A 24,998-nucleotide genomic window follows, 5' to 3' on the forward strand; every position below is an offset into this window, starting at 1 on the left:
GTCAGAATTGGCTTGATGGTAGTTTGTGTTCTTTACTTTTTAGTTCTTTGGTATTTCCGTCATTTCCCCCCTCATCATTTCTTTGTCCTTTTAATCACCCTCTTCTCTTGGTCACCTTTCTCAGAGGTGTTTACTTTCTAAGTCTATACCTTCCATTTGAACTCTTTAAACCCATTCTATCGTGGAGACCTAGTGGCGTAGTGGCTTTGTGTATTGCTGCCAACTGTGAGGTCAGCAGTTCAAAACCACCAGCTGCTCTTCAGGAGAAAGATGAGGCTTTCTACTTCCATAAATGTTTATAGTTTCAGAAACCCACAGTGGCAGTTCTCCCCTGTCCTGTAGGGTCACTGCGAGTCAGAATTGTCTTGGTAGTAGTGAGTATCCCATATAGTATTTAGAGGCACGGAAGTCAAAACATCATCTCACATATTTTGGACATGTCAGGAGAGACCAGTCCTGGAGAAGGCCATTATGCTTAATAAAGTAGCGGGCAGTGGAAAAGAGGAAGACCTTCAACAGGATGAATTGGCACAGTGGCTACTGCAATGAGCTCAAACATAAGAATGATTGAGAGGATGGGACAGACCTGAGCGGTGTTTTGTTCTGTTACAAATAGGGTCACTATGAATCAGAGACGAGTCAATGGCACCTACCGGCATTCCCTATTATACAGCTATAGTTTTTGTTTGTTTGAAGTTTTATTGGTATTTAATGCACACAACATATAATTCAATGGTTTGAATAAATTAAAAAGTGTTGTACAGTCATTACAACAATCAGATTTAGAACTTTTTTTTTCATTTTTGTACTGATTGTTATTATTAGCTCCCTCTTTCACCCCATCCTCCCCTGCTATAACTCTAAGAAACTATTAATCTAGTTACTGTCTCTCTAGATTTTCCTCTCCTGGATTTCTTATAAAGAAAACATCACCAACCTCCTCTCCCCACAATAATAAAATAAAACACAGAAAAAAAACTTTGAATGTGAACTCACTGCCATCAACTCACCCCAACATGTATGAAAGGGTCGAGGCATTAGGAAGGGTGAGAACCCCTGCTCTAACGTCTAGTTTCTTCCAAGGCTTATTCCAAGTCTTTTCTCTACCGTGAATTTCTAAAGCACTGTAATCGTTCCCTCATTTGAAGTCTTGGCAAATAATCAAGTTTTGCCATTTTATTTTAGTTACTTTTTGCTTTATTATAATGGAAAACCTAAGAGAAAAGTTACAAGAGTTTATAAGGAATTCTTTTACGTCCTTTATTCCGAATCACTACTTGCTTACACTGCGCCTCATTTGCTGTATCATTGTCTCCGTACATATTTGCCCAGACAAAATGATATTTATGAATATGCATATTTTGTTCAACCCTAAGAGTTTCTGTGTCCAAATTTACTTTTGCTTGAATATTTTGTAGAAGTTCTATTGACATGTAATTCACATAATGTACAAGTCAGTATTTGCATCCCATTGAAGAGTTGTGCAGTCTTCACCACAGGTTTCAAACATGCTTTCTTCTGTCCTCGTTGCTATTAGGTCCCCATTTCCCTGCGTACCCCAACGCCATTAATCCAGATACTGTCTGTAGACTTACCAATCCTGGTTTTCATATACGGAAAACACAAAACAACAACAAAATTCAACAACAAAAACACAAACAGAGAAAAGAAAGAAAAGATCAGAAAATACTGAAACACAGGAACAAATTTAAAATGAGTCAAAAGGGAGATCAAATGATAAAGTGTTAAATTTTACCCTAACAACATCTACAGTAATCCACTTTTTTTAATTAAAAAAATCACTTTATTGGAGGCTCGTACACCTCTTATCACCATACATACATGCATTGTACACATTTGTACATTTGTTGCCGTCATCATTTTCTTTTTTTCGGGGGGATGTTTTTCTTTTTTTAGTCATTTTATTGGGGCTTGTCCAACACGTATCACAATCCATCCATCCATCCATCCATTGTGTCAAGCACACTTGTACATTTGTTGCCATCATCATTCTCTTTTGGAATTATTATAACATCGTTTATTCCAATGAGAGCTCAGTGGGTGATAATTTTGGTGAATGTGGAGGGTGTGATACTTAAACTTTTGGAAGGAAGCTTGTTTCTTTAATTACCAGAGTTCAAATTAGAGCAAGTTTAACAGACCTATTCTACAAATAAAGGCACCTTTCTTTTTCCACAGTCCTGGAAGATCTTGCTTTTTGGTGTGATAAACTTAGTATGTACTGGCCTGCTGCTTATGTGGTGCAGTTCTACCAACAGTATAGGTATGCTGTCATTCTTAATTTTATGGTGTGAGTTATTCACTTGTTTTTCTGATTTTGAATACATGTGTATCCTTTTTACATAGACACATTATTTTTGAAATGCATATAAATGATTTAAGTGAGAGAATATTTTCAAAAAGTACATCTTAAGCTATAAATGTTGGTTCATTTGATATTTTCAATGAGCTATTGTTTTTTAAATGCTTCAACCCATTTATAAAATATTTCTTTTTAGGGTTACAGACTATTACTTTGCTATGCAGTGTATAAGATTTTGAAATTTATTGAGTTTTCAGAAAATGGAAAGTTGGTTATATTTTCCTTGTTTTTACCTGCTGCATTTTATGTGCCTTTATTTTCTTCCAATTGCTTAAAGATTCCAGGTGACATGTGCTGAGGCGAGAGAAGCAGGCAGAGAAATGGCCATGGTGCTTTTGTGCCTCTGTTACTTCATTGTTCCTGATGTAGAAATTAGGCTCTTAAGTGAAGTTTTCTACTAACCTACTTAGACCACATATGTTGATTACATTTATCAGTTAATTTCTAATATGTGAAATTTATTATCTATTTTACATTGGTGCATAGGCCTGGTGTGAACAATTTTTGTATTTTCTTAATCGATTTCGTAACATTTTAATTCATTGCTTTGTTGTTTTTGCAGCTTTGACTGCCTATACTTACCTGACAATTTTTGATCTTTTTAGGTAAGTTAAACAAATTCTCTATTTTCACTGCCAGAGATAATCTTCAACCCTTAAACCTCAAACTTAAACTATTCCCTGAAGTCCTTTTCCACAAGACAAGGTGAAGATAAGTCACAAAAATAGTGCTACAAAATTATAGAAACTTTATTGGACACCTATCAAACTATAAAGCTATTGTTTCTGACCTATCCTCCGTCTGTGTCTTTATACTTCAGAGAATGGTGCTTCCATCTCTCTGATCCTTTTCTGAATTGTCTGCGCACTTTTACTTATACCATGTTAAAATGGCAGTTTTAGCATCCTTGAGGAACACAAATTGTATTCCTCTGAAATATTCTTTGAGTGTAGGGAACACGAAGATGTCTGAAAGGGCAAAATCAGGCTTGGTGGATGGAGTAAGGTTTCCCAACAAAATTCTCCTGGCATCCCGTGCTGCCCTCAGGAATGAGCTGGTGTTTCATCGTGATGAAGACAATGTCTGCGCACAATTTCCTGGCCTTTTCGTCACCGGTGCAGTTCTCCATTTTCTTAAATATGCTTCCTAATAAGGCTCTGTGATCATCCATGTCCTGTGAGAAAATCATCTGTGGGATCTCAACAAACAGATAACCTTTTAAGCTGACCTCTCTGCTTCAAAATGAATGCCCAGAGATCTCTTCGGGAGCTAATGCTTTGATTGGACCTTTAAAAATTAATGTAAACCATTTTATTGACTTATTATTTACATACCATACAACACAATGATTTGAATATGCAAAAGAGCTGTGCAGTTATCACCACAATCCACCCTAGAATACTCTCAGTTTTGTGCTCATTGCTATTAGCTCCCCATGCCCCCACCTTCTCTGCCACATCCCTGAGGAGTTAGACTATAGATTTATCTCTCCTGCATGTCATATAAAAAAGGTCGTTAAAAAAATTCCCCAACAACAGTAAGAAAATAGAACACAGATAAAACTCAATCCAAAAGAAAGCAGAAACCTAGAAACCCACAGGGAGAGTTCTACCCAATCCTGTTGAGTTACTATGAATCAAAATAGCAACTGTGAGTCTGGTGGTTTTTGTTATAAAAATGTATCTGCATTAATTCACTTGCCGATTAACTCTGTCTGAGGGCAAAGTTCATCACATCCCTGGTCTGTGGTCTGAGGGATTCTATGGAGGCTTAATACTCATGGGGATTCTGCAAATGACTCTGAGGCTTTCACCAGCATCCATAGTCTTCTGCAAACTAGTTGCTCAGAGTTTAAGCTCTGATACAATTTCCTCCTCTGATCTTGGAATTGGACCTTTATATGAAGGCGCCCTAATGAGACGATGATAAGGTTTATTATTGAGAGAACATGGCTGTCGCCACCCACTGATTACGGAGACATTTTTAAACACATGTTGTCTGGAATAAATCTGTGCATATAGTTTATCTTAATTACTAAAATATGTCTGCCTTGAACATTGTGTTGTTTCAAAAAATTGTTTATATGCAATCAGGTTGAAAAGCAACTTAAAGGGCGAGTGGAGAAACTTAGGGAGCAGCATGTTAATGTGGAACGCAGTACAACATTTGAGAAAAGAATGATCCTAGTAGAACCTAAAGGATATGGTCAGTGTTTCCTGGATTGTACACACTGAAATTGTTGAAATGGTGTATCTTTTGCTGTATGTACATAGTTTCATTAAAGAAAAAAATTTAATGTTTTAAGACTAGTAAGGAATTTTTGGATTCAACTTTTGAAGATGTTTTTTCTTTACAGGAAGGTAGTGTGACATATATATAATAATAGTTATTATTATTATTGGCATAGAACACATACCGAAATACAATTAGTAGAGATAATGGAAGAAAGAACCCCATTTAAATTACTGGGTCTTTCCTCCCACAGAGCAGCTGGCAGATTTGAAACACTAACCTTGCAGCTGAATGTTGAACCCTGTGCCACCAGCACTCAGTCAAGCAAGCCCGATGGAACAGTTCTGTTCTGTAACAGGCAGTGGGAGTCAACTTGTCACCCACAGTTTGGGCTTGGGCTGTGCATTGACTCCAAGTCCAAACATCTCTGGGGAGGACTTTGACCTCTGGAAGAGTTAGCTGTTGCCAAGGAGCAGAGTCATAGGATCAGATCAGAAGGGTTCCCTGAATCATTCACTGCGGACAAGAAAAGAAATGAAGGACAGTTAATAATTGTGACATGAGCTAGAGATAGCACCTTACAGCTCCCTGCTTCATGGGCACTTTCTTGTTTCCATTTGAAAGCTGTAAACTACTTAGACTTTGATGTCTTTAAGATTCTTGGCATACATTTTATAAGGAAGCATTTTCAGTAATTAGGTAACTAAACCTACTTGACTAGATCAGAAAGAGATCATTGTTCCTTGAATTTCACACTGCAGCAGATTGTTTTAGAGTAAATTTCTACTTTGTTTAGAAAGAAAATCAACATAATTTTATCCCATCTAGAATCAAGATATATCAACATTTGGCTTAACTTCTAATAAAGATTAAGACTTAAAAAGTTAAAATGTATTATATATGCAGAGTACAAGATGTTACTGTGTTTATGTAGTTGGTTTCCCAGCTTTCTCAGGAAGATCCTTGAGGGTGGATAACTTACTGTGTGAGTGGAGAATGAGTAGATTCCATAACAGACTCAAAGATGTATCCAGACTTTTTTCAGTTTCTTCCCAAGTTAAGCTGTCATCTTCCAAGTAATACCATCTGCTAAGATGCTGTTATGGTTTACAATAGACACTTAGTATATAAATGAGTTTATGAAACCTTGATAATTTTCAGTGTTTTAGGAATTCTGAAAACCTACTTTCTCTCTGGATGTTCTCTAGTTTTAATGCTAAATTTATTTTCCTTTTTCATAGTTTAATGACATGTCTAATAAGTTACTGGGTAATGATGAGGAAACCCAGCCCTGTCTACTCATTTGGGTAAGTTCAAATTATTTCATGTTAATTTTTTACAATTAAAAGGAGACTCATAGTATAGTGGGTTGTAAGTTGGACTGCTAACTGCAGAGTCAGCAGTTCCAACCGCCTACCCACTCCTCGGGAACAAGATGTCCCATAGGATTCACAGCCTTGGAAACCCAGAGGGACAGTTCTTGTCTGCCCTCAGGGTTGCTGTGGCTGAGAATGGACCCGATGGCAGTTGAGCTTGACTTGGTATTATGATTAAAATCACAGTTATGCTGCTCTTACTAGGCTTCATTCAACTGACTCTGACTCACACCAACCCTGTGTACAACCGCATGAGACGTGGCCTGGTCCTCTGCCAGTCTCACAGTTGTTATGTTTGAGCTTATAGTTGAAGTCACTGTGCCAGTCCATCTCTTTGAATGTTTTCCTATTTTTCTTTTTAAATCATTTTATTAGGGGCTCGTATAACTCTTATCATGATCCATACATACATCCATTGTGTCAAACACATTTGTACTATGTTGCCATCATCGTTCTCAAAACATTTTCTTTCTACTTGAGCCCTTGGTATTAGCTCCTCATTTTCTCCCTCCCTCCCACACCTTCCCTCCCTTTATTATGAACCCTGATAATTTGGAAATTATTATTTTTCATATCTTATACTGTCCTATGTCTCCCTTCACCCACTTTTCTGTTGTCCGTTCCTCAGGGAGGGGGTTATGTGTAGATCATTGTGATGGTTACCCTTTCTCTCCCACCTTCTCCTTATCCTCCTGGTATCTCTACTTTCACCACTGGTCCTGAGGGGTTTATCTGTCCTGGATTCCCTGTGTTTCCAGTTGCCTTCTGTACCAGTGTACATCCTCTGGTATAGCCAGATTTGTAAGGTAGAATTGGGATCATGATAGTGATGGGGAGGAAGCATTAAAGAACCAGAGAAAAGTTGTGTGTTTCATTGGTGCTATACTGCACCCTGACTGGCTTATCTCCTCCCACGGCCCTTCTGTAAGGGGATGTTCAGTTGCCTACAGATGGGCTTTGAGTCTCCACTCTGCACTCCCCCTGATTCACAGTGATATGATTTTTTGTACGTTGATGCCTGATATCTGATCCTATTGACACTTCGTGACCCCACAGGCTGGTGTGCTTCTTCCATGTGGGCTTTTTTGCTTCTCAGCTAGGTGGCCACTTGTTTACCATCAAGCCTTTAAGACCCTATGTGCTGTATCTTTTGATAGCCGGCACCATCAGCTTTCTTCACCACATTTGCTTATGCACCAGCTTTGTCTTCAGTAATCATGTCGGGAAGGTGAGCGTCATGGAATGCCAGGTTAATAGAACAAAGTGAGTGGAGGACAGGTGTAAATGCCATAGGCTAAGGGGAGTGGCCTGGAGGTAGGCAGTGGCATGTGAGAGAAAAGGGAAGAGAAAAAGAAAAAAGCAAAACAAAACAAAACAAAAAAACAACAAATTCCTGAGACTGTGGTGGGAAAGAGAAAGAAACAAAAGTAGCAATATAGCTGAGCCCAGATCCCTAACTGTGGGGCTGGAGGGGTTTAAACCCTGCCCCGAGGCAGCAGCAAGCTGTGTCTGTTGAGATAAAGCCCCTGTGCTGGCTCCAAATGGTGGGCTCCAGCCGAGACAGTGGTGGGCTAAGGTCAAACCCACACTAGCCTCCACTGTGGTAAGCCAAAAGCCCCCAGCCCCTCAAAACCTTGTGGATATGTGCCTACTTATCTTTACGATGTTCCTCTTGTGACCCGGCAGTGTGGAATTTCCTTCTTAGTAACTCTCCTGCTCTGATTTCTGCAGTCCCCCTGTATGTGATACTCAGTGGTCATCTTGACGGAGGAAGTCTCTGTCTTCCTCTTTTTCACTGGCCCAGGCATGATGTTTTTTTTCTCAGGATTAGAATCCAACTCCTAACTAGCCCAAGGCCTATTGCTACAAGGCAAGCCTCCATCCTTTATCCTTCTTTACCCTATTCAGACACCAACTGAGTGGTCTTAGGTTCTTTCTTTTACTTCTCTGGGTAATATTCACAGACAAAACTCATGATTAAAAGTTTTTTTTAAAGGAAATTAAAAATTGTGAGAACTATTCAGGGTTAAGTTGTTTATCAGGACACGTTACAGAGTTCTTTCAGAGCTGCTAATAAGTGCCCAAAGGGACACACTACTCTGCACTAAGCCTCAACCTATAGGCACTCAGCTCCATTTAAGTGGGTCAGCAGACCCACCTTCCTGAATTAAGTGTCAGACAGCCCACTCCAGAAAGCCTTAGCTCAAAGGCACTCAACTCCCCTTCCTTGAGTCAACAAACCTGACTTCCCAAATTAAGTGCCCAGAGGCACCCTACTCCACTAAAACTCAGCTGAAGGCACCCAGCTACACTTCTGTGAATCAAAGAGCCCAGCTTCCCTGTTCGTGTCCAGCGGGTCCCACTTGTAAGCCAGCTTCCTCCTTGCTCCATGGATTGCTCCATGACTTGTTCTGGCTTCTGGTTCTGCTGTTCCTGCTGCTGCTCTGATATTATAGCTGCCTTCTGTATCCAGGAGGCTCAGCATAGACAGGGTTCTCGGGTCCAGAGGACTGGCTTCCCTCCTCACAGGGCTCATTTTACTGAGCATCCCTCCTCCTCCTCAGGGCTCGTTTTATACACAGCAGGACGGCATTCTGGGAATCCTGTTTGCAGCTACTCACAGGTGAATGCTGTCAGTGTCTCCCCCACCGTCTTACCAGACCTCTGCAGGAAAGGGTCATTTGGGGGGAGCTAGAGTCCGCATTAAATAATTCACTGCCCCAGCACCAACCACTCCGTTTCTGCCGTGCTCGCTAATCCATTGCAATGGCCATACTGAACTCACAACAATACTCACAACTAAGGGGTCTATTAGAGAAGGTAACTACGAATCAGTGTTAGTAAACATTAAGGGTACAGTCATTGATCCACAGCAGCAGCTCTTCTCAGCCAGCTGCCAAGTCCTTTAAGCCATGCAGTCGCTTCTGCCTCTGAGCCAGAGAGCCCACCCCTGGCTCTGCCTTAGAGCCTATAGTCTCAGCACTGTTCCTCTGTGTTTCTCATGGCCGGCTTGCCTCAGCCTCTACTTTTGGTCTGTGTCCTTTGCTCTATTCCATGTTTTCTTTGTTGCTGCAGCCTCTGGTCTCAACCTTCACCACTTCCATTGACTGGCACCCTAACTGGTGCCCATGCTCTGTTCTTACATCACTATGGTCCTTTTTTCACATAGCATCCAGAATGTTTTCTTAAAAGAAAAAAAGAAAACCTAAAGTATACTGTCAAGCTTTCCCTTACAATCATCCAGCTGTTTCTGTCATACAATCTTGACTCCTCAATTTACAAAGCCCTGATATGAACTGGACTCCGCCTGAGCCTTTTTAACCTGTTAGTCTCGTCCCCTCTCTGCTTCATACCACACTGTCTTTCTATTCATTGAACAGAACTAACACATTCTCAGGTTAGGGCTTCTGTACATGATATTTTCTCCACTGAAATGCTCTTTACCTGAATTTTGCAAGATAGGCCCCTTCTCGTTGGACTGAGCTGGGCCAGTCATTTTCTTTCTTGACAAAAAGTCTTTCATAGACTTGCCCCACGTGGGTTTCTGAGACTGGAAAGCTCTATAGGAGTAGAAAGCTTCATCTTTTTCCTAAGTAGTGGCTGGTGATTTCGAACAGCTGACCTTGAAGTTAGCCCAATGCATAAATCACTACATCCTTAATTTCTCAAAAAAGTAGAAGATATAAGAAGGCAAATAGATATTCTGAACCTGATTCTAACTTTGAAGAAAAACAAGTTGATTGGTGGAATGTAGTAGGGGTAAAAAGAGCAGATGGATTTGGGGATCAGAGAAACCTTACCTCATTAAGTAAAACTTTGCTGAGGATAACTCAGAAATGGTTGTAGAAGTATGTGGAGAAATTAAAGCTGGATTCAGAAGAGGATGTAAAACGAGGGATATCATTGCTGATGATCAATGCATCTTGGCTGAAAGCAGAGAATAAGCAGAAAGCTGTTTGCTTTTGTTTTATTGACTACAAAGACATTTGAGTGTATGAATCATAACAAACTGTGGATAACATTGTGAAGAATGTACATTCCAGAACACTTAATTGTGTTCACTCAGAATACATCGACAGTGAAAAGGCAGCTCTCCCAATAGAACAAGGGTTTAAAACCAGGAAAGGTGTGCATCAGAGTTCTATCTTTTTTCCATACTCAGTCTGTATGTTGAGCAAATACTGCTGATGTTCCTTCACTTGTTGAATGGATGGAAGATGGGAAATATTATAAATATGCAATAATAATTCAAGAAACTGGACTCTATGGAGAACATGGTATCAGGATTTTAGGAAGGCTCATTAATAACGTTCTATTTGTAGATGACATAAAAATGCTGCAAACCTAGTTGACAGTGAAGAGAACTTGAAGGACTTGCTGATGAAGATCAAAGAATACAATCTTCAGTATGGATTAAAACTCAATATGTATATGAAAGCTACACAGGACAGACAGTGAATAGGAAGAATAAGGATTAATGCATTTGAATAATTGTGCTGTCAACGAATATTGAATATGTTTTATGGACTACAAGAGAAATGTGTACAACTCTATAATGCTCCTTAGAAGCATGGGTGATGAGATTTGGCTTCATGTACTTTGGAGATGTTATCAGGAAAGACCAATTCCCTGGAAGAGGACACCGTGCTTGATAAAGCAGATGTTCCACAAAAAAGAGGGAGACTCTCAAGGAGCTGCATTGATACAGTAACTACAACCGTGAGCCAAGCGTAATAGTTGTGAGATGGCACAGGACCAGGCAGGATTTCATGATACTGTACACAGGGTCCCCTGTGAGTTGAACCAGCTCATGACAAGCCACAACACCAACAACATTGTATCTTCTTTCACACCCAGAGTTATCTTCTAATGGATCAAAGTATTTTCAAGCTAATGAGCTAGTTTTCATTATCTTTTCTTATATGACTAGTACTTTTTGTGCGCTTGTGAATAAGTCTCGGTTTATACCAAGGTCCCGAAGATATTTTACTTTGGTATCATGTAGAAGTCTTATTGTTTGACCTTTTACATATAGATGTATAATCCAATGGAATTCATTTTCTTACGTGGTCTGAAGTAGGGACCAAGGTACATTTACTTTCCATATAAATATTCAATAATACCAATTACTTAAAAAATTACCCTTTACTGCTTTTTAAAATAAATTAGTTGACTTCATATGTATAAGTTTATTCCTAGAATTTTTTTTAGGTTCTATTTGGTATATGGCTCTATCCTTGCCCTAGTATGACATTATATTAATTATTATGGCTTTAAAATGAAGTGTTTTTTAAGTTACCTCTCTTAACTCGTGTCTCTAAGAAAAACCTTAATGTCTGGTATAAAAAGCCTCCCAGTTTTGTTCTTCAAGGTTGTCTTCACCTTTACAGTCTATATGCATTTAGCACCAATATGTTGATTTCCATCAACATTGTTCCATTTAGATATTGTTTTTTTCATAATGTTCTTAGTCTACTTTTTCCACTTTTTTCTCCATGTCAATAAATAAATATAGTTCTGTCATATTTAAGAACACATAATGTATATTCCAATTTTTCTTTGCAAATAATACTGTAATAAATATCCTTATTTATTGTATTTTCTGTTGTTGATACATTTTAAGCACATTTTATTATTATCATAAGTTTTTCTTTCATGACTCAAAGGCCTAAGCTATGTGTTGTGGGAAACACTAAAGTGAATGAGGCAGTAGTCCCCGCCCTCCAGTTTATAATCGGGAGATTCAAAGATTTACTCATAAATAGCTACCGTTATGTATAGCGATAGGAGACCAGCTAGCAAGTCGTCAAAAGCATGAGCTTAGAATCAAGTCTCTGAGTTTGAAAACCAGTCACTGCCACTTGCTAGCTACATGGCTCTGGGTGGTTACTTTCCCCCGTGTCTTAAACTTCTTACCGCCTCCATACAGCGCGCAGCAACCTTTATCAGTGGTGGGAAGGGCTAGATGAAGCCATAAAATAGTGAGCACTTAAAGCAGTACCTGAGACAGGGTGTTTAATTGTTAACTTACTATGATGATTCTCTCTAGAAAGGTCAGAATCGTTTAAGTGAGCCCTAAGAATATGTGTTCATACTGTTTATTATCCTTTTAGGAGTTCTGTGTTTGACTATTTTTTTACAGTTTTATTGACACATAATCTCATATCCAATTCAATAGTTCAATCATATCAAGAAGAATGATATAATCATTACCCCAATACATTTTAGAACATTTTTTCATGGTAAAATTGTTTTTTTTAAATCATTTTATTAGAGGCTCATACAACTCTTTTTACAATCTGTAGATACATCATTTGTGTCCAGCACATTCATACATATGTTGCCATCATCATTCCCAAAACACACCTGCTTTCTACTTGAGCCCTTGGTATCAGCTCCTGGTAAAATTGTTTTTAAAGTGAGTTGTATAATCACAATTAGTTCTAGTGTTCCCTCCCCCTTCTGCATACATTGTTTGCTCCCCGATACATAAACTTATTGGTGATATAATAAAAGATTGTGATTGTGTTTTAGAAGGACTGGTTTCTCAATTGAAATAATTGTGCTGACATGTTTTTCTGATTTCAGATTTGAGAGATTGGAAGTTCTGGCTGTATTTGCCTCTACAGTCTTGGCACAATTAGGAGCCCTTTTTATATTAAAAGAAAGGTATATTTGTATAATTTAATGTAGTTTTGAATTCCACACACGACACCTTTGGGAATCTAAAAGAATCAAGTGAGAAATTTCTGGTTTGATTGGGTTTGCAAATAAATATGTGCAGTGATGGAATTTTGATAATGTAGTTTCTTCGTTTCACTCTTTTTTATTATTTTCTTTAATTCTACTAAATTTATTCAGAGATAGATATGAATGAAAAATAACTCAGTAAGTCATGATTTTGCTTATTAAAAATCCTTTGAAATAGGCTTGATAAAGTTGACAAAATTCTTTTTTTATTCAAATAATGTATAGATTATACAGTTTTGCAAGGCATGTAACCCTGTTAGGCTTTTATTTCCTGTGTGTAATATGTACATTATATGTGTTATTTACATGCTTATGCTATTTGCAGAAATAGTTACATATTAAGCAGTTTCAGACTGCTTGCCTCATCACAGCTAATAGCATCATTAGTTGATTGATTATATGCATTACTTAAGTGCTTATGCTATTTGCAAAAATAGTTGCATATTGAGCATAGTGTCAGTCTGTGTGCCTCATCACTGCTAATAACATCATTAGTTGATTATCGTTTCAAAAGATTTTACGGGCTTTAAATCGGGCTTTTGAATACACATACCTAACAAAGATTTCGAATTTAATAATTCTGAGGGCTTATTTAATAACACAAACATTCCTTCTTTTAGTGCAGAACGCTTTTTGGAGCAGCCTGAGATTCACACGTGAGATTTTATATTTTACATAATCTATAATTTACTATTAATTTAGATTCCCAGCTAATAATTGTCTATTATTTTATATTGGTTGCTTTCCCTGATATCAGAGTTCAGCATGTGGCAAAAGACATTTCCACTGATATTTCAAAAACAAAATCCTCAAATCCCCAGACTCTTCTCTTTACCTGAACTGGTCCAAGCTCCAGATGTTTTCATGCTACACTTTTCCATCCAGGCTTCATGCCCGGGTTGTTTCCAGGCCCCTGTCGTGTTCTGTCATTTAATATTTGACTCCCAAAACCTTTTAGTAGCCTTTATAAAAAAAGATAGAATTGCTCTCTGCAAGATAGTTGCCAATCATATTGGCCTTACCTATTCTGTTCTAGTTAATTCTGAAAAGTTTGTTTTGTCCAGTGCATTATAAGCCAAGTACCATTCAGATTTCTACAAATTTGTTAAAATACTGCTTGTCTCCGGATAGGGCAAAATATGACAAAATAACAATCTATAAATTATCAAGGGCTCATGAGGGAGGGGGGAGCAGAGAGGGAGGGGAAAAAAAAAAGAGGACCTGATGCAAAGGGCCTAAGTGGAGAGCAAATGCTTTGAAAATGATTAGGGCAAAGAATGTATGGATGTGCTTTATACAATTGATGTATGTATATGTATGGATTGTTATAAGAGTTGGATGAGCCCCTAATAAAATGTAAAAAAAATATTGCTTGTAAGAAGGTGTTGTTACTGCTAAGAGTCATTCTGTCCTGTATAAGATGGAGAAACAGTAGAAAGGACATGGGTGATGGAGCTGGAAACCAGGTTCAGAGTCTGACTGCAAATCCCCAACCATGGAAGCAGACCACTCCACCCTCTTATTGATAGGTGTGTCTGCATGCAGCTTGAGAAATAACCTGATGATATTGCCAAATATAAACTAAGGTGCTGTTATTGTTGTTCTCTTTAGGGGAAGATTATTAGTTGGCACATTTGTGGCGCTTTCTTTCAACCTGTTTACAATGCTTTCTATTCGGAATAAACCTTTTGCTTATGTCTCTGAAGGTATGTTTTTTATTTACCATTAATCAAAAATCCAATTAATGGCTCATAAAACTAAGTTTTAAAATTACATTGGCTTCTATAAATCAATGAGAAATGTGTATTCTGAAGAGAACTAGCTTAAAGATTCTCAAGTGTTTATTAATGCAGCCTTTGAAATCACATAATTTGAACACAGGTAGGGGTTGACATATATTAAGTTACCTGTGATGAAAAATTCCATTTATCATATAATATAAACGACATTTAACGTTTAATTTATCTCAAGAAAAAAAGATACTGCAAGCATAAGTACATTTAATATAGTTGTATTAATTGCAAATAATTATATTCTGCTAATTAAGTAAGCTTCCAGAAACTTCTCTTTGGCGATGGTGGGTGGGCATATATTTGAATATAGCAAAACTTTTATTTATTTTGAAATATTTTTTTCTTTTTAAGTTTTTATAAAATTTAGAAGTTTTACATCAGGGATTTAAATTACTGGCATTTTTCAATAATTTCAGTGTTCTGGAAGCCCATTAACTCCCAGAGTAACAACTACTAATTGCTGCAGAAATGGGGTAGAAACACAAAAGCAGGCCACGTGCTGGTGCTTGGAGGGTCTTTTCTTGGTCTCACTAGAGCACCAGACAGTCAGGAGACTGCATTCTCTGACATGCCCATTCAAGCTGACACCCTTCCTGAGTGTGCGCAAGCATGAATTGGGGTTGTGTGAGCTAGAGTTTAAGAATCCTGAATGAACTAGAAAATTTAACAATGACTGTTTGAGATGACCAAATAAAAAAACAACTTTTGTAAATTAAAAAAGAATACAACGTTCACTGTAGAACATTGAAAAACCCAGAGCTGTAGAAACAATATCTCTGTGGAGATTAGAAAGAAGCGAGGTCAGCAGTACTAGGACTCTCACTACTTAGGCCTACGAGGGAGCTTCAGAGAGTCCTAGGAAAGTCCATTGTCTTCATACACATTTCCCATGGGCTTTTGAAACCCTTTCTTATGTGTAATATGTAAAACATGTTCTCTTTTTTATCTGTGCACTTATTCTTTATTTTTAGGTACTCTATGTATTTGCAGTTTTATGTATGACATTTTCAGTTAACATGTACGAGTATTGCTTCTCATTAAATACTCTGACGAAATGGTTTTTTAATGTTTACATAATTTTCTAACATGAATATTTTAAGTCTTTTCTTTTACATGTATTTCCAACCTTTCCTCAGACAAATAATGCTGCAGTCAACTCCTTTATACAACATTTAATTTTTACATTTCTAACTTTTTCTTTAGCATAAATTCCTAGAGAAGGAATTGTGAACTGAATGTATTTGCCAAACTTACCTCTCAAAGGGTTATGTAGTTTTCATATTCATTAACTGGAAATGAAAGTTCCAGAAACATCAAGGTGTATGATATTGGTGGTAATTTGAGTGAAAAACAAAAAAGGTAGACTTTATTGAGCGCTTTTTCTCGGTCCGGCATGAATACCCTCAAACTTACTGCTCTTGTGTCAATGCCGACTCTTAGCGGCCATACAGGGCAGGCTAGAACTGCCCCTGTGGGTTTCTGAGACTGACTCTTTACAGAAGTGGAAAGTCCCTTATAGTGGCTGATGGTTTCGAAATGCTGGCCTTTGCAGTTAACAGCCCAGTGCATAACCTTGCACCCCAAAGCTCCTCAGCCATGAATACTCCGTCACAGCATATTAAAGTAATTTTTTCATGTCATACATCTAGTTATGGATATAGCTGAGATTTGAAGCCAGGTATCTGCCCTTTGCTGCTCTACCTACCATTCTGCATTTGTGTAGGGCATCACTTAAAAATATGAATGTTTGTGTAGTACCCTGAAATAAATAGAACAAGATGCTTGAATCTGAAAGGTACTCAGTCAGGGGCTGTAAAGGTAGGCGTCTTTGGATGTCCATGAGCTCCCCACCTGGCCTTCCTAGACCTCAGGGAATCCGCAGTTGGGATACCTGTGACCCATCCTCAGTGTCCCAATTGGTACTGAGGTTGGTAAGCTCTACTTTACGGTACTGGAGACCTTTAAAACTGTGCTAGTAGTAAACAATGACATGTAAATGAATTGATTCCTTTAAGTCAACTGTATATGATAGTTAAATTGGCTTCTATCTTACTGTCTGAAGGGCATATAAAAGGAAAAATGTTGATATTTGAATGGCATGTTATTGCCAAACTTATTTTAGAATTAAATCTGGTGGTGCTTTCTTTTATGTTCATTCTTTAATTTAAATATTTTCTTTTTAAAGCTGCTAGTACAAGTTGGCTTCAAGAACATGTTGCAGATCTTAGTAGAAGGTAAGATACTCTGTCCGATCACAATACGCGTAGTTTAAAAGGAACACGTAACAACTCTCTTTGCCTCATCTGTTTCAAAAATGAAGACTATTTCAGAAAATGTTGATGTAATTGTGAAGGGTCCCAGAAGAGCCCTCCAGAGGGACTTGAATAGCAAAGAGGGGACATGGTGAGGAAATCGGAACTGGCGGTAGTGTGCACTACTGTAGTAATGTAGAGGGGCCCTGGTGGCATGTGGGTTATTAACCGCAAGGTCAGCAGTTTGAAACCACCAGCTGCTCTGCAGGAGAAAGACTAGCCTTTCTACTTCCATAAAGAGGAACCTCGAGTACAGATTTTTCTGTTTTTGTATTGTAAATTACACACATACACACGAATATATATAGGTAGTCCCCAATGTAATCAACTTATAATAAATTGTACCTACAACCATTCAGTATTGTTTTTTTGTGGGATTTTTTTGGTGGGTGCATTTTATTATCACTATATACTACATAATTTTTGCAGCTAATTATCAGTTTCACGTGAACTTCCAAGGTCAAATAAAGATCAGATTTATAAAATTACTGATAGTAGAGGCAGTAATAATAAAAAATGAGGGTGGGGGCGATATCTAACCTACTTCAGCACCACCAGAAGGGAATCCCATCGTAAGTTGGGGACTGCCTGGATTTGCCAATTCAAAAAAATTTTAAACTGTACGTTTCAGAGATACCAAGTATAGTAATCATGTTACTACTATTATCAGTATCCCTGGCCACATTTTTCATCACTGCAGATACTCAACACTTCCACACTAACTCTCCTGTTATGCCTTCCTATTGCTCGTGTTTTTGACGGCTTTCTTTCCCTTTTTGTTAAGTTGTAAGAATTCTTTGTATTTATTGGATGTTAAGACCTCACACACATGCACACACTTTGTTGGGAAACTCCTTTGTTGAAGGGAAGTTTATCTTTTGCCTTTTCTTACTTGTGCTTTTGGTGTCATATATAATAATTTTTTTTAAGTATAAGAAAACATTGTAAAAATTATTTTCTAAAGCCGTACCTCTGTTTTCTTCTAATAATGTTATGATCTTAGGTCGTTGGTCCATTTTGAGTTAACTTTTGTATATGGAATGAGTCTGCCTTCATTCATTTATGGAGATGGATTTGCCCTAGTCCTGTTTGTTACAGAGACTCTCTCTAGTGTATCTGCTTGGCATCCTTGTAAGAAGTCAATTGACTACAGATGTATGGGTTTATTTCTGGACTGTCAATCCTGTTTCATTGGTATCTCCAAAATTTCTCAAATGAAAAATACATTCACAGGGTTCAGATGAGGCAGGCGTTGCTCATTCAGAATATCAAGCCAAGGAAGATGAATGGACTTTTAAAGGACACTGGATTTCAATCAAATTGTCCTGTTTGAATTCAGCAGGCATGGTGGTTAAAAGCAAGGATAATACCTATGTCTGCCAAAGCCATCCAGGCCCACCAAGGAGATAGTGGGGTTTGGTTTCACACCATTGCAATAAAGTGAATGTCACCTTAAAACAAGCCATATGAATTTTCTGCTTTCCCAGTGCAGTTAATAGTTATGTTTATACTACCAATTAAGTGTTTAATAGGATGAAAAGTTTGAAATAGTAAGGATTAACAAAACGTGACACAGAGCCATGGAGTGAGCACGTGCTTTTGGAGAAACGATGCCAATAGAATTGCTTGAGGCAAGATTGACATGGCCTTCAATTTGTTAAAAATGCATTATCTGCACAATGCAATCAAGCACAATCAAGCAAAGCACAATAAAACTAAGTATGCCTATAATTTAGCAGACTGATGAGAGCTAAGAGTTGTCCACCCACAGAAATAAGGAACCAGATGATTTCTACTTTTTAAGATGCAATAAAATTCATCCTTTGGGCGGGGGGATGCAGAAGAAATAGATTTATTTATCAATTATTCATTTCAGAGGATACATTTTTTAAGGTTAGATTTTTAATCTTACACTGTCTTTTTAATTGATGATATAAGGCATTTCTGTGTATAAAACAATTTCCAAATCCTCTTTACTTTATAAAAAAAACATACCATAATTCTAAAATGCAAATCATCTTTTATAAGATTTTCAGTGGTATTACATGAGTTCTAATGAATAATTTTGTGTTCATTGTTTTCATAGCTTGTGTGGAATTATTCCAGGACTCAGCAGTATCTTTCTTCCCCGAATGAATCCATTTGTTTTGATTGATCTTGCTGGAGCATTTGCATTGTGTATTACATATATGCTCATTGAAATTAAGTAAGTACTTCTTACTGCTGTTAAGCGTGATTTCACATTCTAGACTTTTCTTTTAACCTGACTATTAAAGTCATTGGTGGGATAACTTTGGTTCAACCTAATGTTTTCGCTGATGGTGTGTGTAACGTTGGTCAAATTTTTTCCTCAAGTCTCTTCATCAAGAAAAGTAGAGCATTAAATCCAGTAAGTATTTATCACCACAATCTGAAATGCACACTGGAAACACTGCATTTCCTCCTGCTGACCTGAGTGAAGCAACAAAGGTACTAGGACAGTGATCTAAGCCACAATTGCGGTTATTAAGAGGAGACAGGAAAAGAGGGAGTACGTGTGAAGTAATAAATAGAATTTAAAATAATTTTATATATAATTCTATAGATAATCCATAGATATTCATGTAACTTGAGGTATTATAATAAATTTTATTTTGTTATATTTTTATTAAATATTTTATTGGGAGCTCTTATAGTTCTTATCACAATCATACATCCATCCATTGTGTCAAGCACATTTTTACATATGTTGCCATCATCATTCTCAAAACATTTTCTTTCTACTTGAGCCCTTGGTATCTGCTCAGTTTCCCATCTCCCCCAATAATTTAACCTTAATTGTTATTTTTCCTGGTTTGCTTTTCCTACTGGAGAGCACATACGGTGTTTTGTTTGTATTTGCTATCTCTGTGTGATTCCCACATGTGTATTTCCAGTCTAGTTCTCTACTGAATTCCTGTAAGATTTTTATTTCTGTCTTTTATTTGTTTTCATCACAAATGAACCTGTTTTCTCCTTTCATGTATTTCCCATCTTAAATCTTAGAGTCTTAGGTAACCACTTGACCTCACTTATTCTGCCCTGAGAAAGTGGAAGGGGGCCATGTCTGGCTTCAGTAGGGAGCAGGAGCATCCAGTGCCACACCAGCCCAAGCAAACTACCACAAGGCAGAGAGCCGACATGTCTGCCCCCCCATCCTACTTTCCCCTGTTCTGGCACCACCTACTCTGCCTGCGCTGCTCTGACTTCTCTGCTGGGTTCAGGCATCCATTGTAGTGGCCACATGGAATTCACAGACGATACTCGCGATTATGGGTTGTTTTCTTTTTTGGGGGAAACGTAACAGAATTCAAAATGCTAAGGATACAGTCCTTTAGTGTTCAGCACCTCTTGTCAGCCATGCTGACACTCTTATCTCTCTCGTCCCTGATCTCTCAGTCATGTAGACCCTTGGCTTTTGCCTCCATGGGCCACGCAGCCTGCCTGCTCCTTGAAGCCTGCCTGCTGCTCTGCCTCACTGCCCTGTGGCCTCTGCTGTGCGGTTTCTTTGCTCTGGTGCCTCTGCTGCCTCCACCCCTTCAGCCTGGGAGCTCACACATGCTCCTCTGGTAGCATGTCAGTTTTCTGTTCTGAGATGTTTCATCCTTATCCCGACTAATCTCTGTGTTAGTGCTTGACACTCCCTATTTGCACGGTCCCATTCAATCATTTAGTGGGAGTTACAAAGCCATGGCTAGAAGAGCCGTTCCAAGTAATCTCACTTCACCGCACACCCCAAGTCAATGGTAACTGGCCACCAGGTCTTTAATTTTCCTGTACCATTTATGAGTCCCCTCTTTCCAACTCCTTTTGTTGTCCCTACTGCAGCCTCTGTCATCATTTCGTTGGCCTACTAGAGTAGTCCATTGGTCTTTTAATTCTTACTTTTCTTTTTTGTTTTGTGATCATTTTATTCGGATCTCATACAGCTCTTATCACAATCCATACTTACAGCCATTGTGTCCAGCACATTTGTACATGTTGCCATCATCATTTTGAAAACATTTGCTTCTGCTTGAGTCCTTGGATTCAGCTCATTTCCCCTTCTCCACTCTTCTTCCCTCATGAACCCTTGATAATTTATATATATATTTTCATGTCTTATACTGACCAGTGTCTCTCTTTGCCTACTTTTCTGTTGTCCGTCCCCCTGGGAGAGGGTTATATGTAGATCATTGTGATTGGTTCCCCCTTTCTCTCCCCACCTTCTTCTTCCCCTCCTGTTATTGCTACTCTCATTATTGGCCCTGAGGGGTTTAATCTGTCCTAGATTCCCATGTTTTCAGCTCTTATCTGTACCCGTGTACATGCTCCAGTTTAGCCGGATTTGTAAGGTAGAATTGGGGTCATGATAGTGGGGGGAGGAAACATTAAAAAACTAGAAGAAAGTTGTATGTTTCGGGGTGTGGGAGCGGAGAGGGAGGTGGGGAAATGAGGAACTGATAACAAGGGCTCAGGTGGAGGGCAAGCGTTTTGAGAATGTTGATGGCAACGAATATACAAATGTACCTGACACAGTGGATGTGTGTATGGATTGTGATGAGTTGTACGAGCCCCAATAAAGTGATTTTTTAAAAAAGTTGTATGTTTTATCAGTGTAATTCTCACTCTTTAATATATTATTAATCTTTTATTTTTCTAAGAGATCATTTAAAATTCCAAATCTAGCCATAATATTTTCCTATTTCAAAATCCCCAATTCACATTTTTAAAAATTAAAAGAAATTAGTCCAATGCATTCAAGTCCCTACTAATTTTATCAGCGTAGCCTCTGCTCCATCTGGCTAGTTATGTGTATTTGTAGTTTTCTGCTACTAATCATGAGGTTAGCAGTTCAAAACCACCAGTAGCTCTATGATAGAAAGATGAGGCTTTCAAAAAAAAAAAAAAAGATGAGGCTTTCTACCCTGTCTTACAGGGTTGTCAGGAGTCAGAATGGATGCATGGCAGGGAGTTTGGTTTTTTAGTTGCTCTATCAGGTTTTTCGTGCCCTTAATACATTCTGTTTACACTGTCTGGAATATCTCCCTTCTGTTATTTTACCCATACTTGAAGGCTTGGATCAAATGTCCATTTCCTTTTTATTTTTCATTTCCTATTTTTAAATGTACCGTATATACTCATGTATAAGCCGACCCAAATATCAGCCGAGGCACCTAGATTTTACCACAAAAATGTTCAGCATTAAAAATGTGCTGAAAATTATAAATGAGGGGGAATGCACAGTGGGGACCCAAAGCCCATCTGTAGGCAACTGGACATCCCCTTACACTAAGGTCGCCGGGAGGAGACTAGCTTGTCAGGGTGCTGTGTAGCACCAATGAAACATACAACTTTCCTCTAGTTCTTTAATGCTTCCTTCTCCCTCCCCGCCCCCACTATCATGATCCCAATTATACCTTACAAATCCGGCTAGACCCGAGGATGTACAGTGGTACAGATAGGAACTGGAAACACAGGGAGTCCAGGACAGATGATCCCTTCAGGACTAGTGCTGAGAGTGGCGATACCGGGAGGGTGGAGGGAAGGTGAGGGAGAAAGGGGGGACAGATTACAAGGATCTACATATAACCTCCTCCCTGGGGGATGGACAACAGAAAAGTGGGCAAAGAGAGACACTGGTCAGTGTAAGACATGACAAAATAATAATTTATAAATGATCAAGGGTTCGGGGCGGGCTGTGTGCGGGGAGGTAGGGGAAAAAATGAGGATCCTGATACCAAGCGCTCAAGTAGAAAGTAAATGTTTTGAGAATGATGATGGCAAGAGATGTACACATGTGCTTGACACATGGATGGATGTATAGATTGTGATAAGAGTTGTACGAGTCCCCAATAAAATGATTTTTTTTAATGCTGAAAGACTCGGCTTATCCACAAGTATATAGGGTAGATGTTTTAGATTCTCCTCACCTCAGAAGATGTGTTTCCACTCACTTCTGTTTTCTTCACCGTGTGCGGTTTGTTAGGGTCATAGTGCAGGATGTAAGAGTGTGCAGTTTGAGATTTGACTCGGGGTACAATAAATGTCACGAAACTCAAGAAACAGCAACTCTTAGGTTGCTACGAGTTAGAATTGACTCTAGTGCGTATGGGAAGGTTCCTGACAAAGATCAAGCCTGGCTCTCCATTGCTCAGTCAGGGCACCGTCAGAGTCCATCTTTACCTGAGCAGGGCGTTTTCAGGGCAGAGCTCCAGTTGCTCATCTCTTGAGGAGGAAAATTCTAGCTTTAGGTGCTGCAGTTCTAGAAGCCACTCATATGCTCCCTACCAATCAATTAAAGTGGGCGAAGGTCCGCTACAAGGGTTGGGGCCCCGCTACTGTGAGTGAAAGCCAAATGCCAGTGAAAGTTCCTCTCAGGATGGGGACTCCAGCCTGTCCTTTAGGGGCTGTAACCTGATCAACCCTGCCATCTGCGTCTGGTGTTTCCATTCACTTTTGTTGTACATCTTTGGTAACAAAGAGACTTCTGTTAGTCTCCAAAGTGCTTCATTAGGGTTTTATATTTAGTAGGTTGGTCTCCACTCACTTTTTTTCCCTTCCCAGTTACATGGTTTACTAGAGTCACAGTGCAGAAAGTAAGCGTGTACAATTTGAGATTCAACAACAAAGTAAATAAAGTCATGTATATGTTCATATATACACACGTGTGCATACATAATAGCAGTATGTATATTTTGTAAATAAGGTAAATGTTATTTAAATTATCAAATTATGTAAATAAAATATACACATGTAAATTAAGTAAAGAAATATGCATGATAAAATTATATATAAGTTTATTTGTTATTGTTAAAACATTAATAGCAAAATGTATACCAGTTCATTCATAATGCTTTTACATGCGTATCTCCTGCCTTTTCTTTTTTAAATCATTTTACTGGGGGCTCATGCAACTCATCATAATCCATCCATCCATCGTATCGAGCACATCTGTACATTTGTTGCCAGTTTTCAAAACATTTTCTTTCTACTTGAGCCCTTGGTATCAGCTCCTCATTACTACCACCCCACTTCCCCACCCCCCACACACACACCTTTTCAAGGCTAAGGCCTATGTCTTACCCATGTTCAAGTCCATACAAGTGGGATAAGATGAAAGAGTACACAGTTAGCTTTTAATACATTTTGTTTTGTCGTGTCAACTTCAGCTCCCTCTGAACTGATGGGATGCTGTACCGAGGCCACAGTGTTCCTGTGACAAATCCTGAAGACTGCTTAGGTTGGAAACGTCACAGGAGCTTTAGCTCCATCTTGCTATATTGTTGCGATACTGCATTTTGTCCACAATGTTCCTATGCCATATCCTGGAGACTCTTTATGCTGAAAATTCACAGGGTATTTGACACTACATTGTTTACTTCTTTACAGAAAATGGATAGAATCATTGATGAAGTTCATTGGTTTCTCCATTAGAAGTTGCTTAAGTTTTTAACATGTCTTCCTGAATGAAACAAACATACGTTTGGAATATTCTAGTTTATAAGGGATCGACTTAAAAATGCATGTATGGAAAATGTTATCCGTATGTTTTCCTTCATTGCCCCCTTAGACTAATTGACATGATTTGATTGTTGTTATTCTGCGGTAAACTTTGGTGGGAAAGCTGTTTTTAAGACACTCCCTTTACCAGTAATGGCCACTTGTGGACAAGCAGGCCTATTGCTTTATGTAATTAAAGTTCAGTGGCTGTGTTTGTAAGGAGCCCTGCTCCCACACAGAGCTCCCCATCAGAAACTCAGAGGGGCAGTCCTCCCTGTTCTGTGTGGTTGCCATGGCTCGGCATCGATGTGATGGTTTTGTTTTGAGTTTGCGTTGTGAGGGCCCAGAGGAGGCGCCCATTTAAAATTGAGAATTGCTTTTCCTTTCAGCAACTACTTTGCTGTCGACACTGCCTCGGCCATAGCCATTGCTCTGATGACGTTTGGCACCATGTACCCCATGAGTGTGTACAGCGGGAAAGTGCTGCTCCAGGTACAGTTCTTCCAGCTGTGTCCTCCTTCCACGGCCAGAATTGCTCACACTCTTCTTGTATTAGATAGTGGGACATCTAGCTGCTGGAAGTTACATTGTGAGAAACAGATGAAATTGATTTGGCTTATAAAGGGATCACAGTCCTTCTGTACTTGTACTT

General features: G+C 38.7%; 1 protein-coding gene across 2 annotated transcripts in view; it reads left to right on the plus strand.

Moving 5' to 3' along the window:
• SLC30A6 (solute carrier family 30 member 6) overlaps window positions 1-24,998 on the plus strand; it is a 51,328-nt gene that overhangs the window by 12,220 nt on the left and 14,110 nt on the right. The window contains exons 3-11 of one of the 2 annotated variants that reach the window (XM_075535305.1): window positions 2,200-2,284; window positions 2,946-2,988; window positions 5,857-5,922; window positions 12,580-12,660; window positions 13,362-13,397; window positions 14,353-14,447; window positions 16,720-16,768; window positions 18,933-19,052; window positions 24,736-24,838. In XM_075535305.1, coding sequence (XP_075391420.1) covers window positions 2,200-2,284; window positions 2,946-2,988; window positions 5,857-5,922; window positions 12,580-12,660; window positions 13,362-13,397; window positions 14,353-14,447; window positions 16,720-16,768; window positions 18,933-19,052; window positions 24,736-24,838 — 678 coding nt within the window. The remainder of the gene's footprint in view (window positions 1-2,199; window positions 2,285-2,945; window positions 2,989-5,856; window positions 5,923-12,579; window positions 12,661-13,361; window positions 13,398-14,352; window positions 14,448-16,719; window positions 16,769-18,932; window positions 19,053-24,735; window positions 24,839-24,998) is intronic. The other variant, XM_075535306.1, reaches the window with a different exon arrangement.

This window comes from Tenrec ecaudatus, chromosome 17, assembly GCF_050624435.1.
Source record: "Tenrec ecaudatus isolate mTenEca1 chromosome 17, mTenEca1.hap1, whole genome shotgun sequence".
Lineage (NCBI taxonomy): Eukaryota > Metazoa > Chordata > Mammalia > Afrosoricida > Tenrecidae > Tenrec > Tenrec ecaudatus.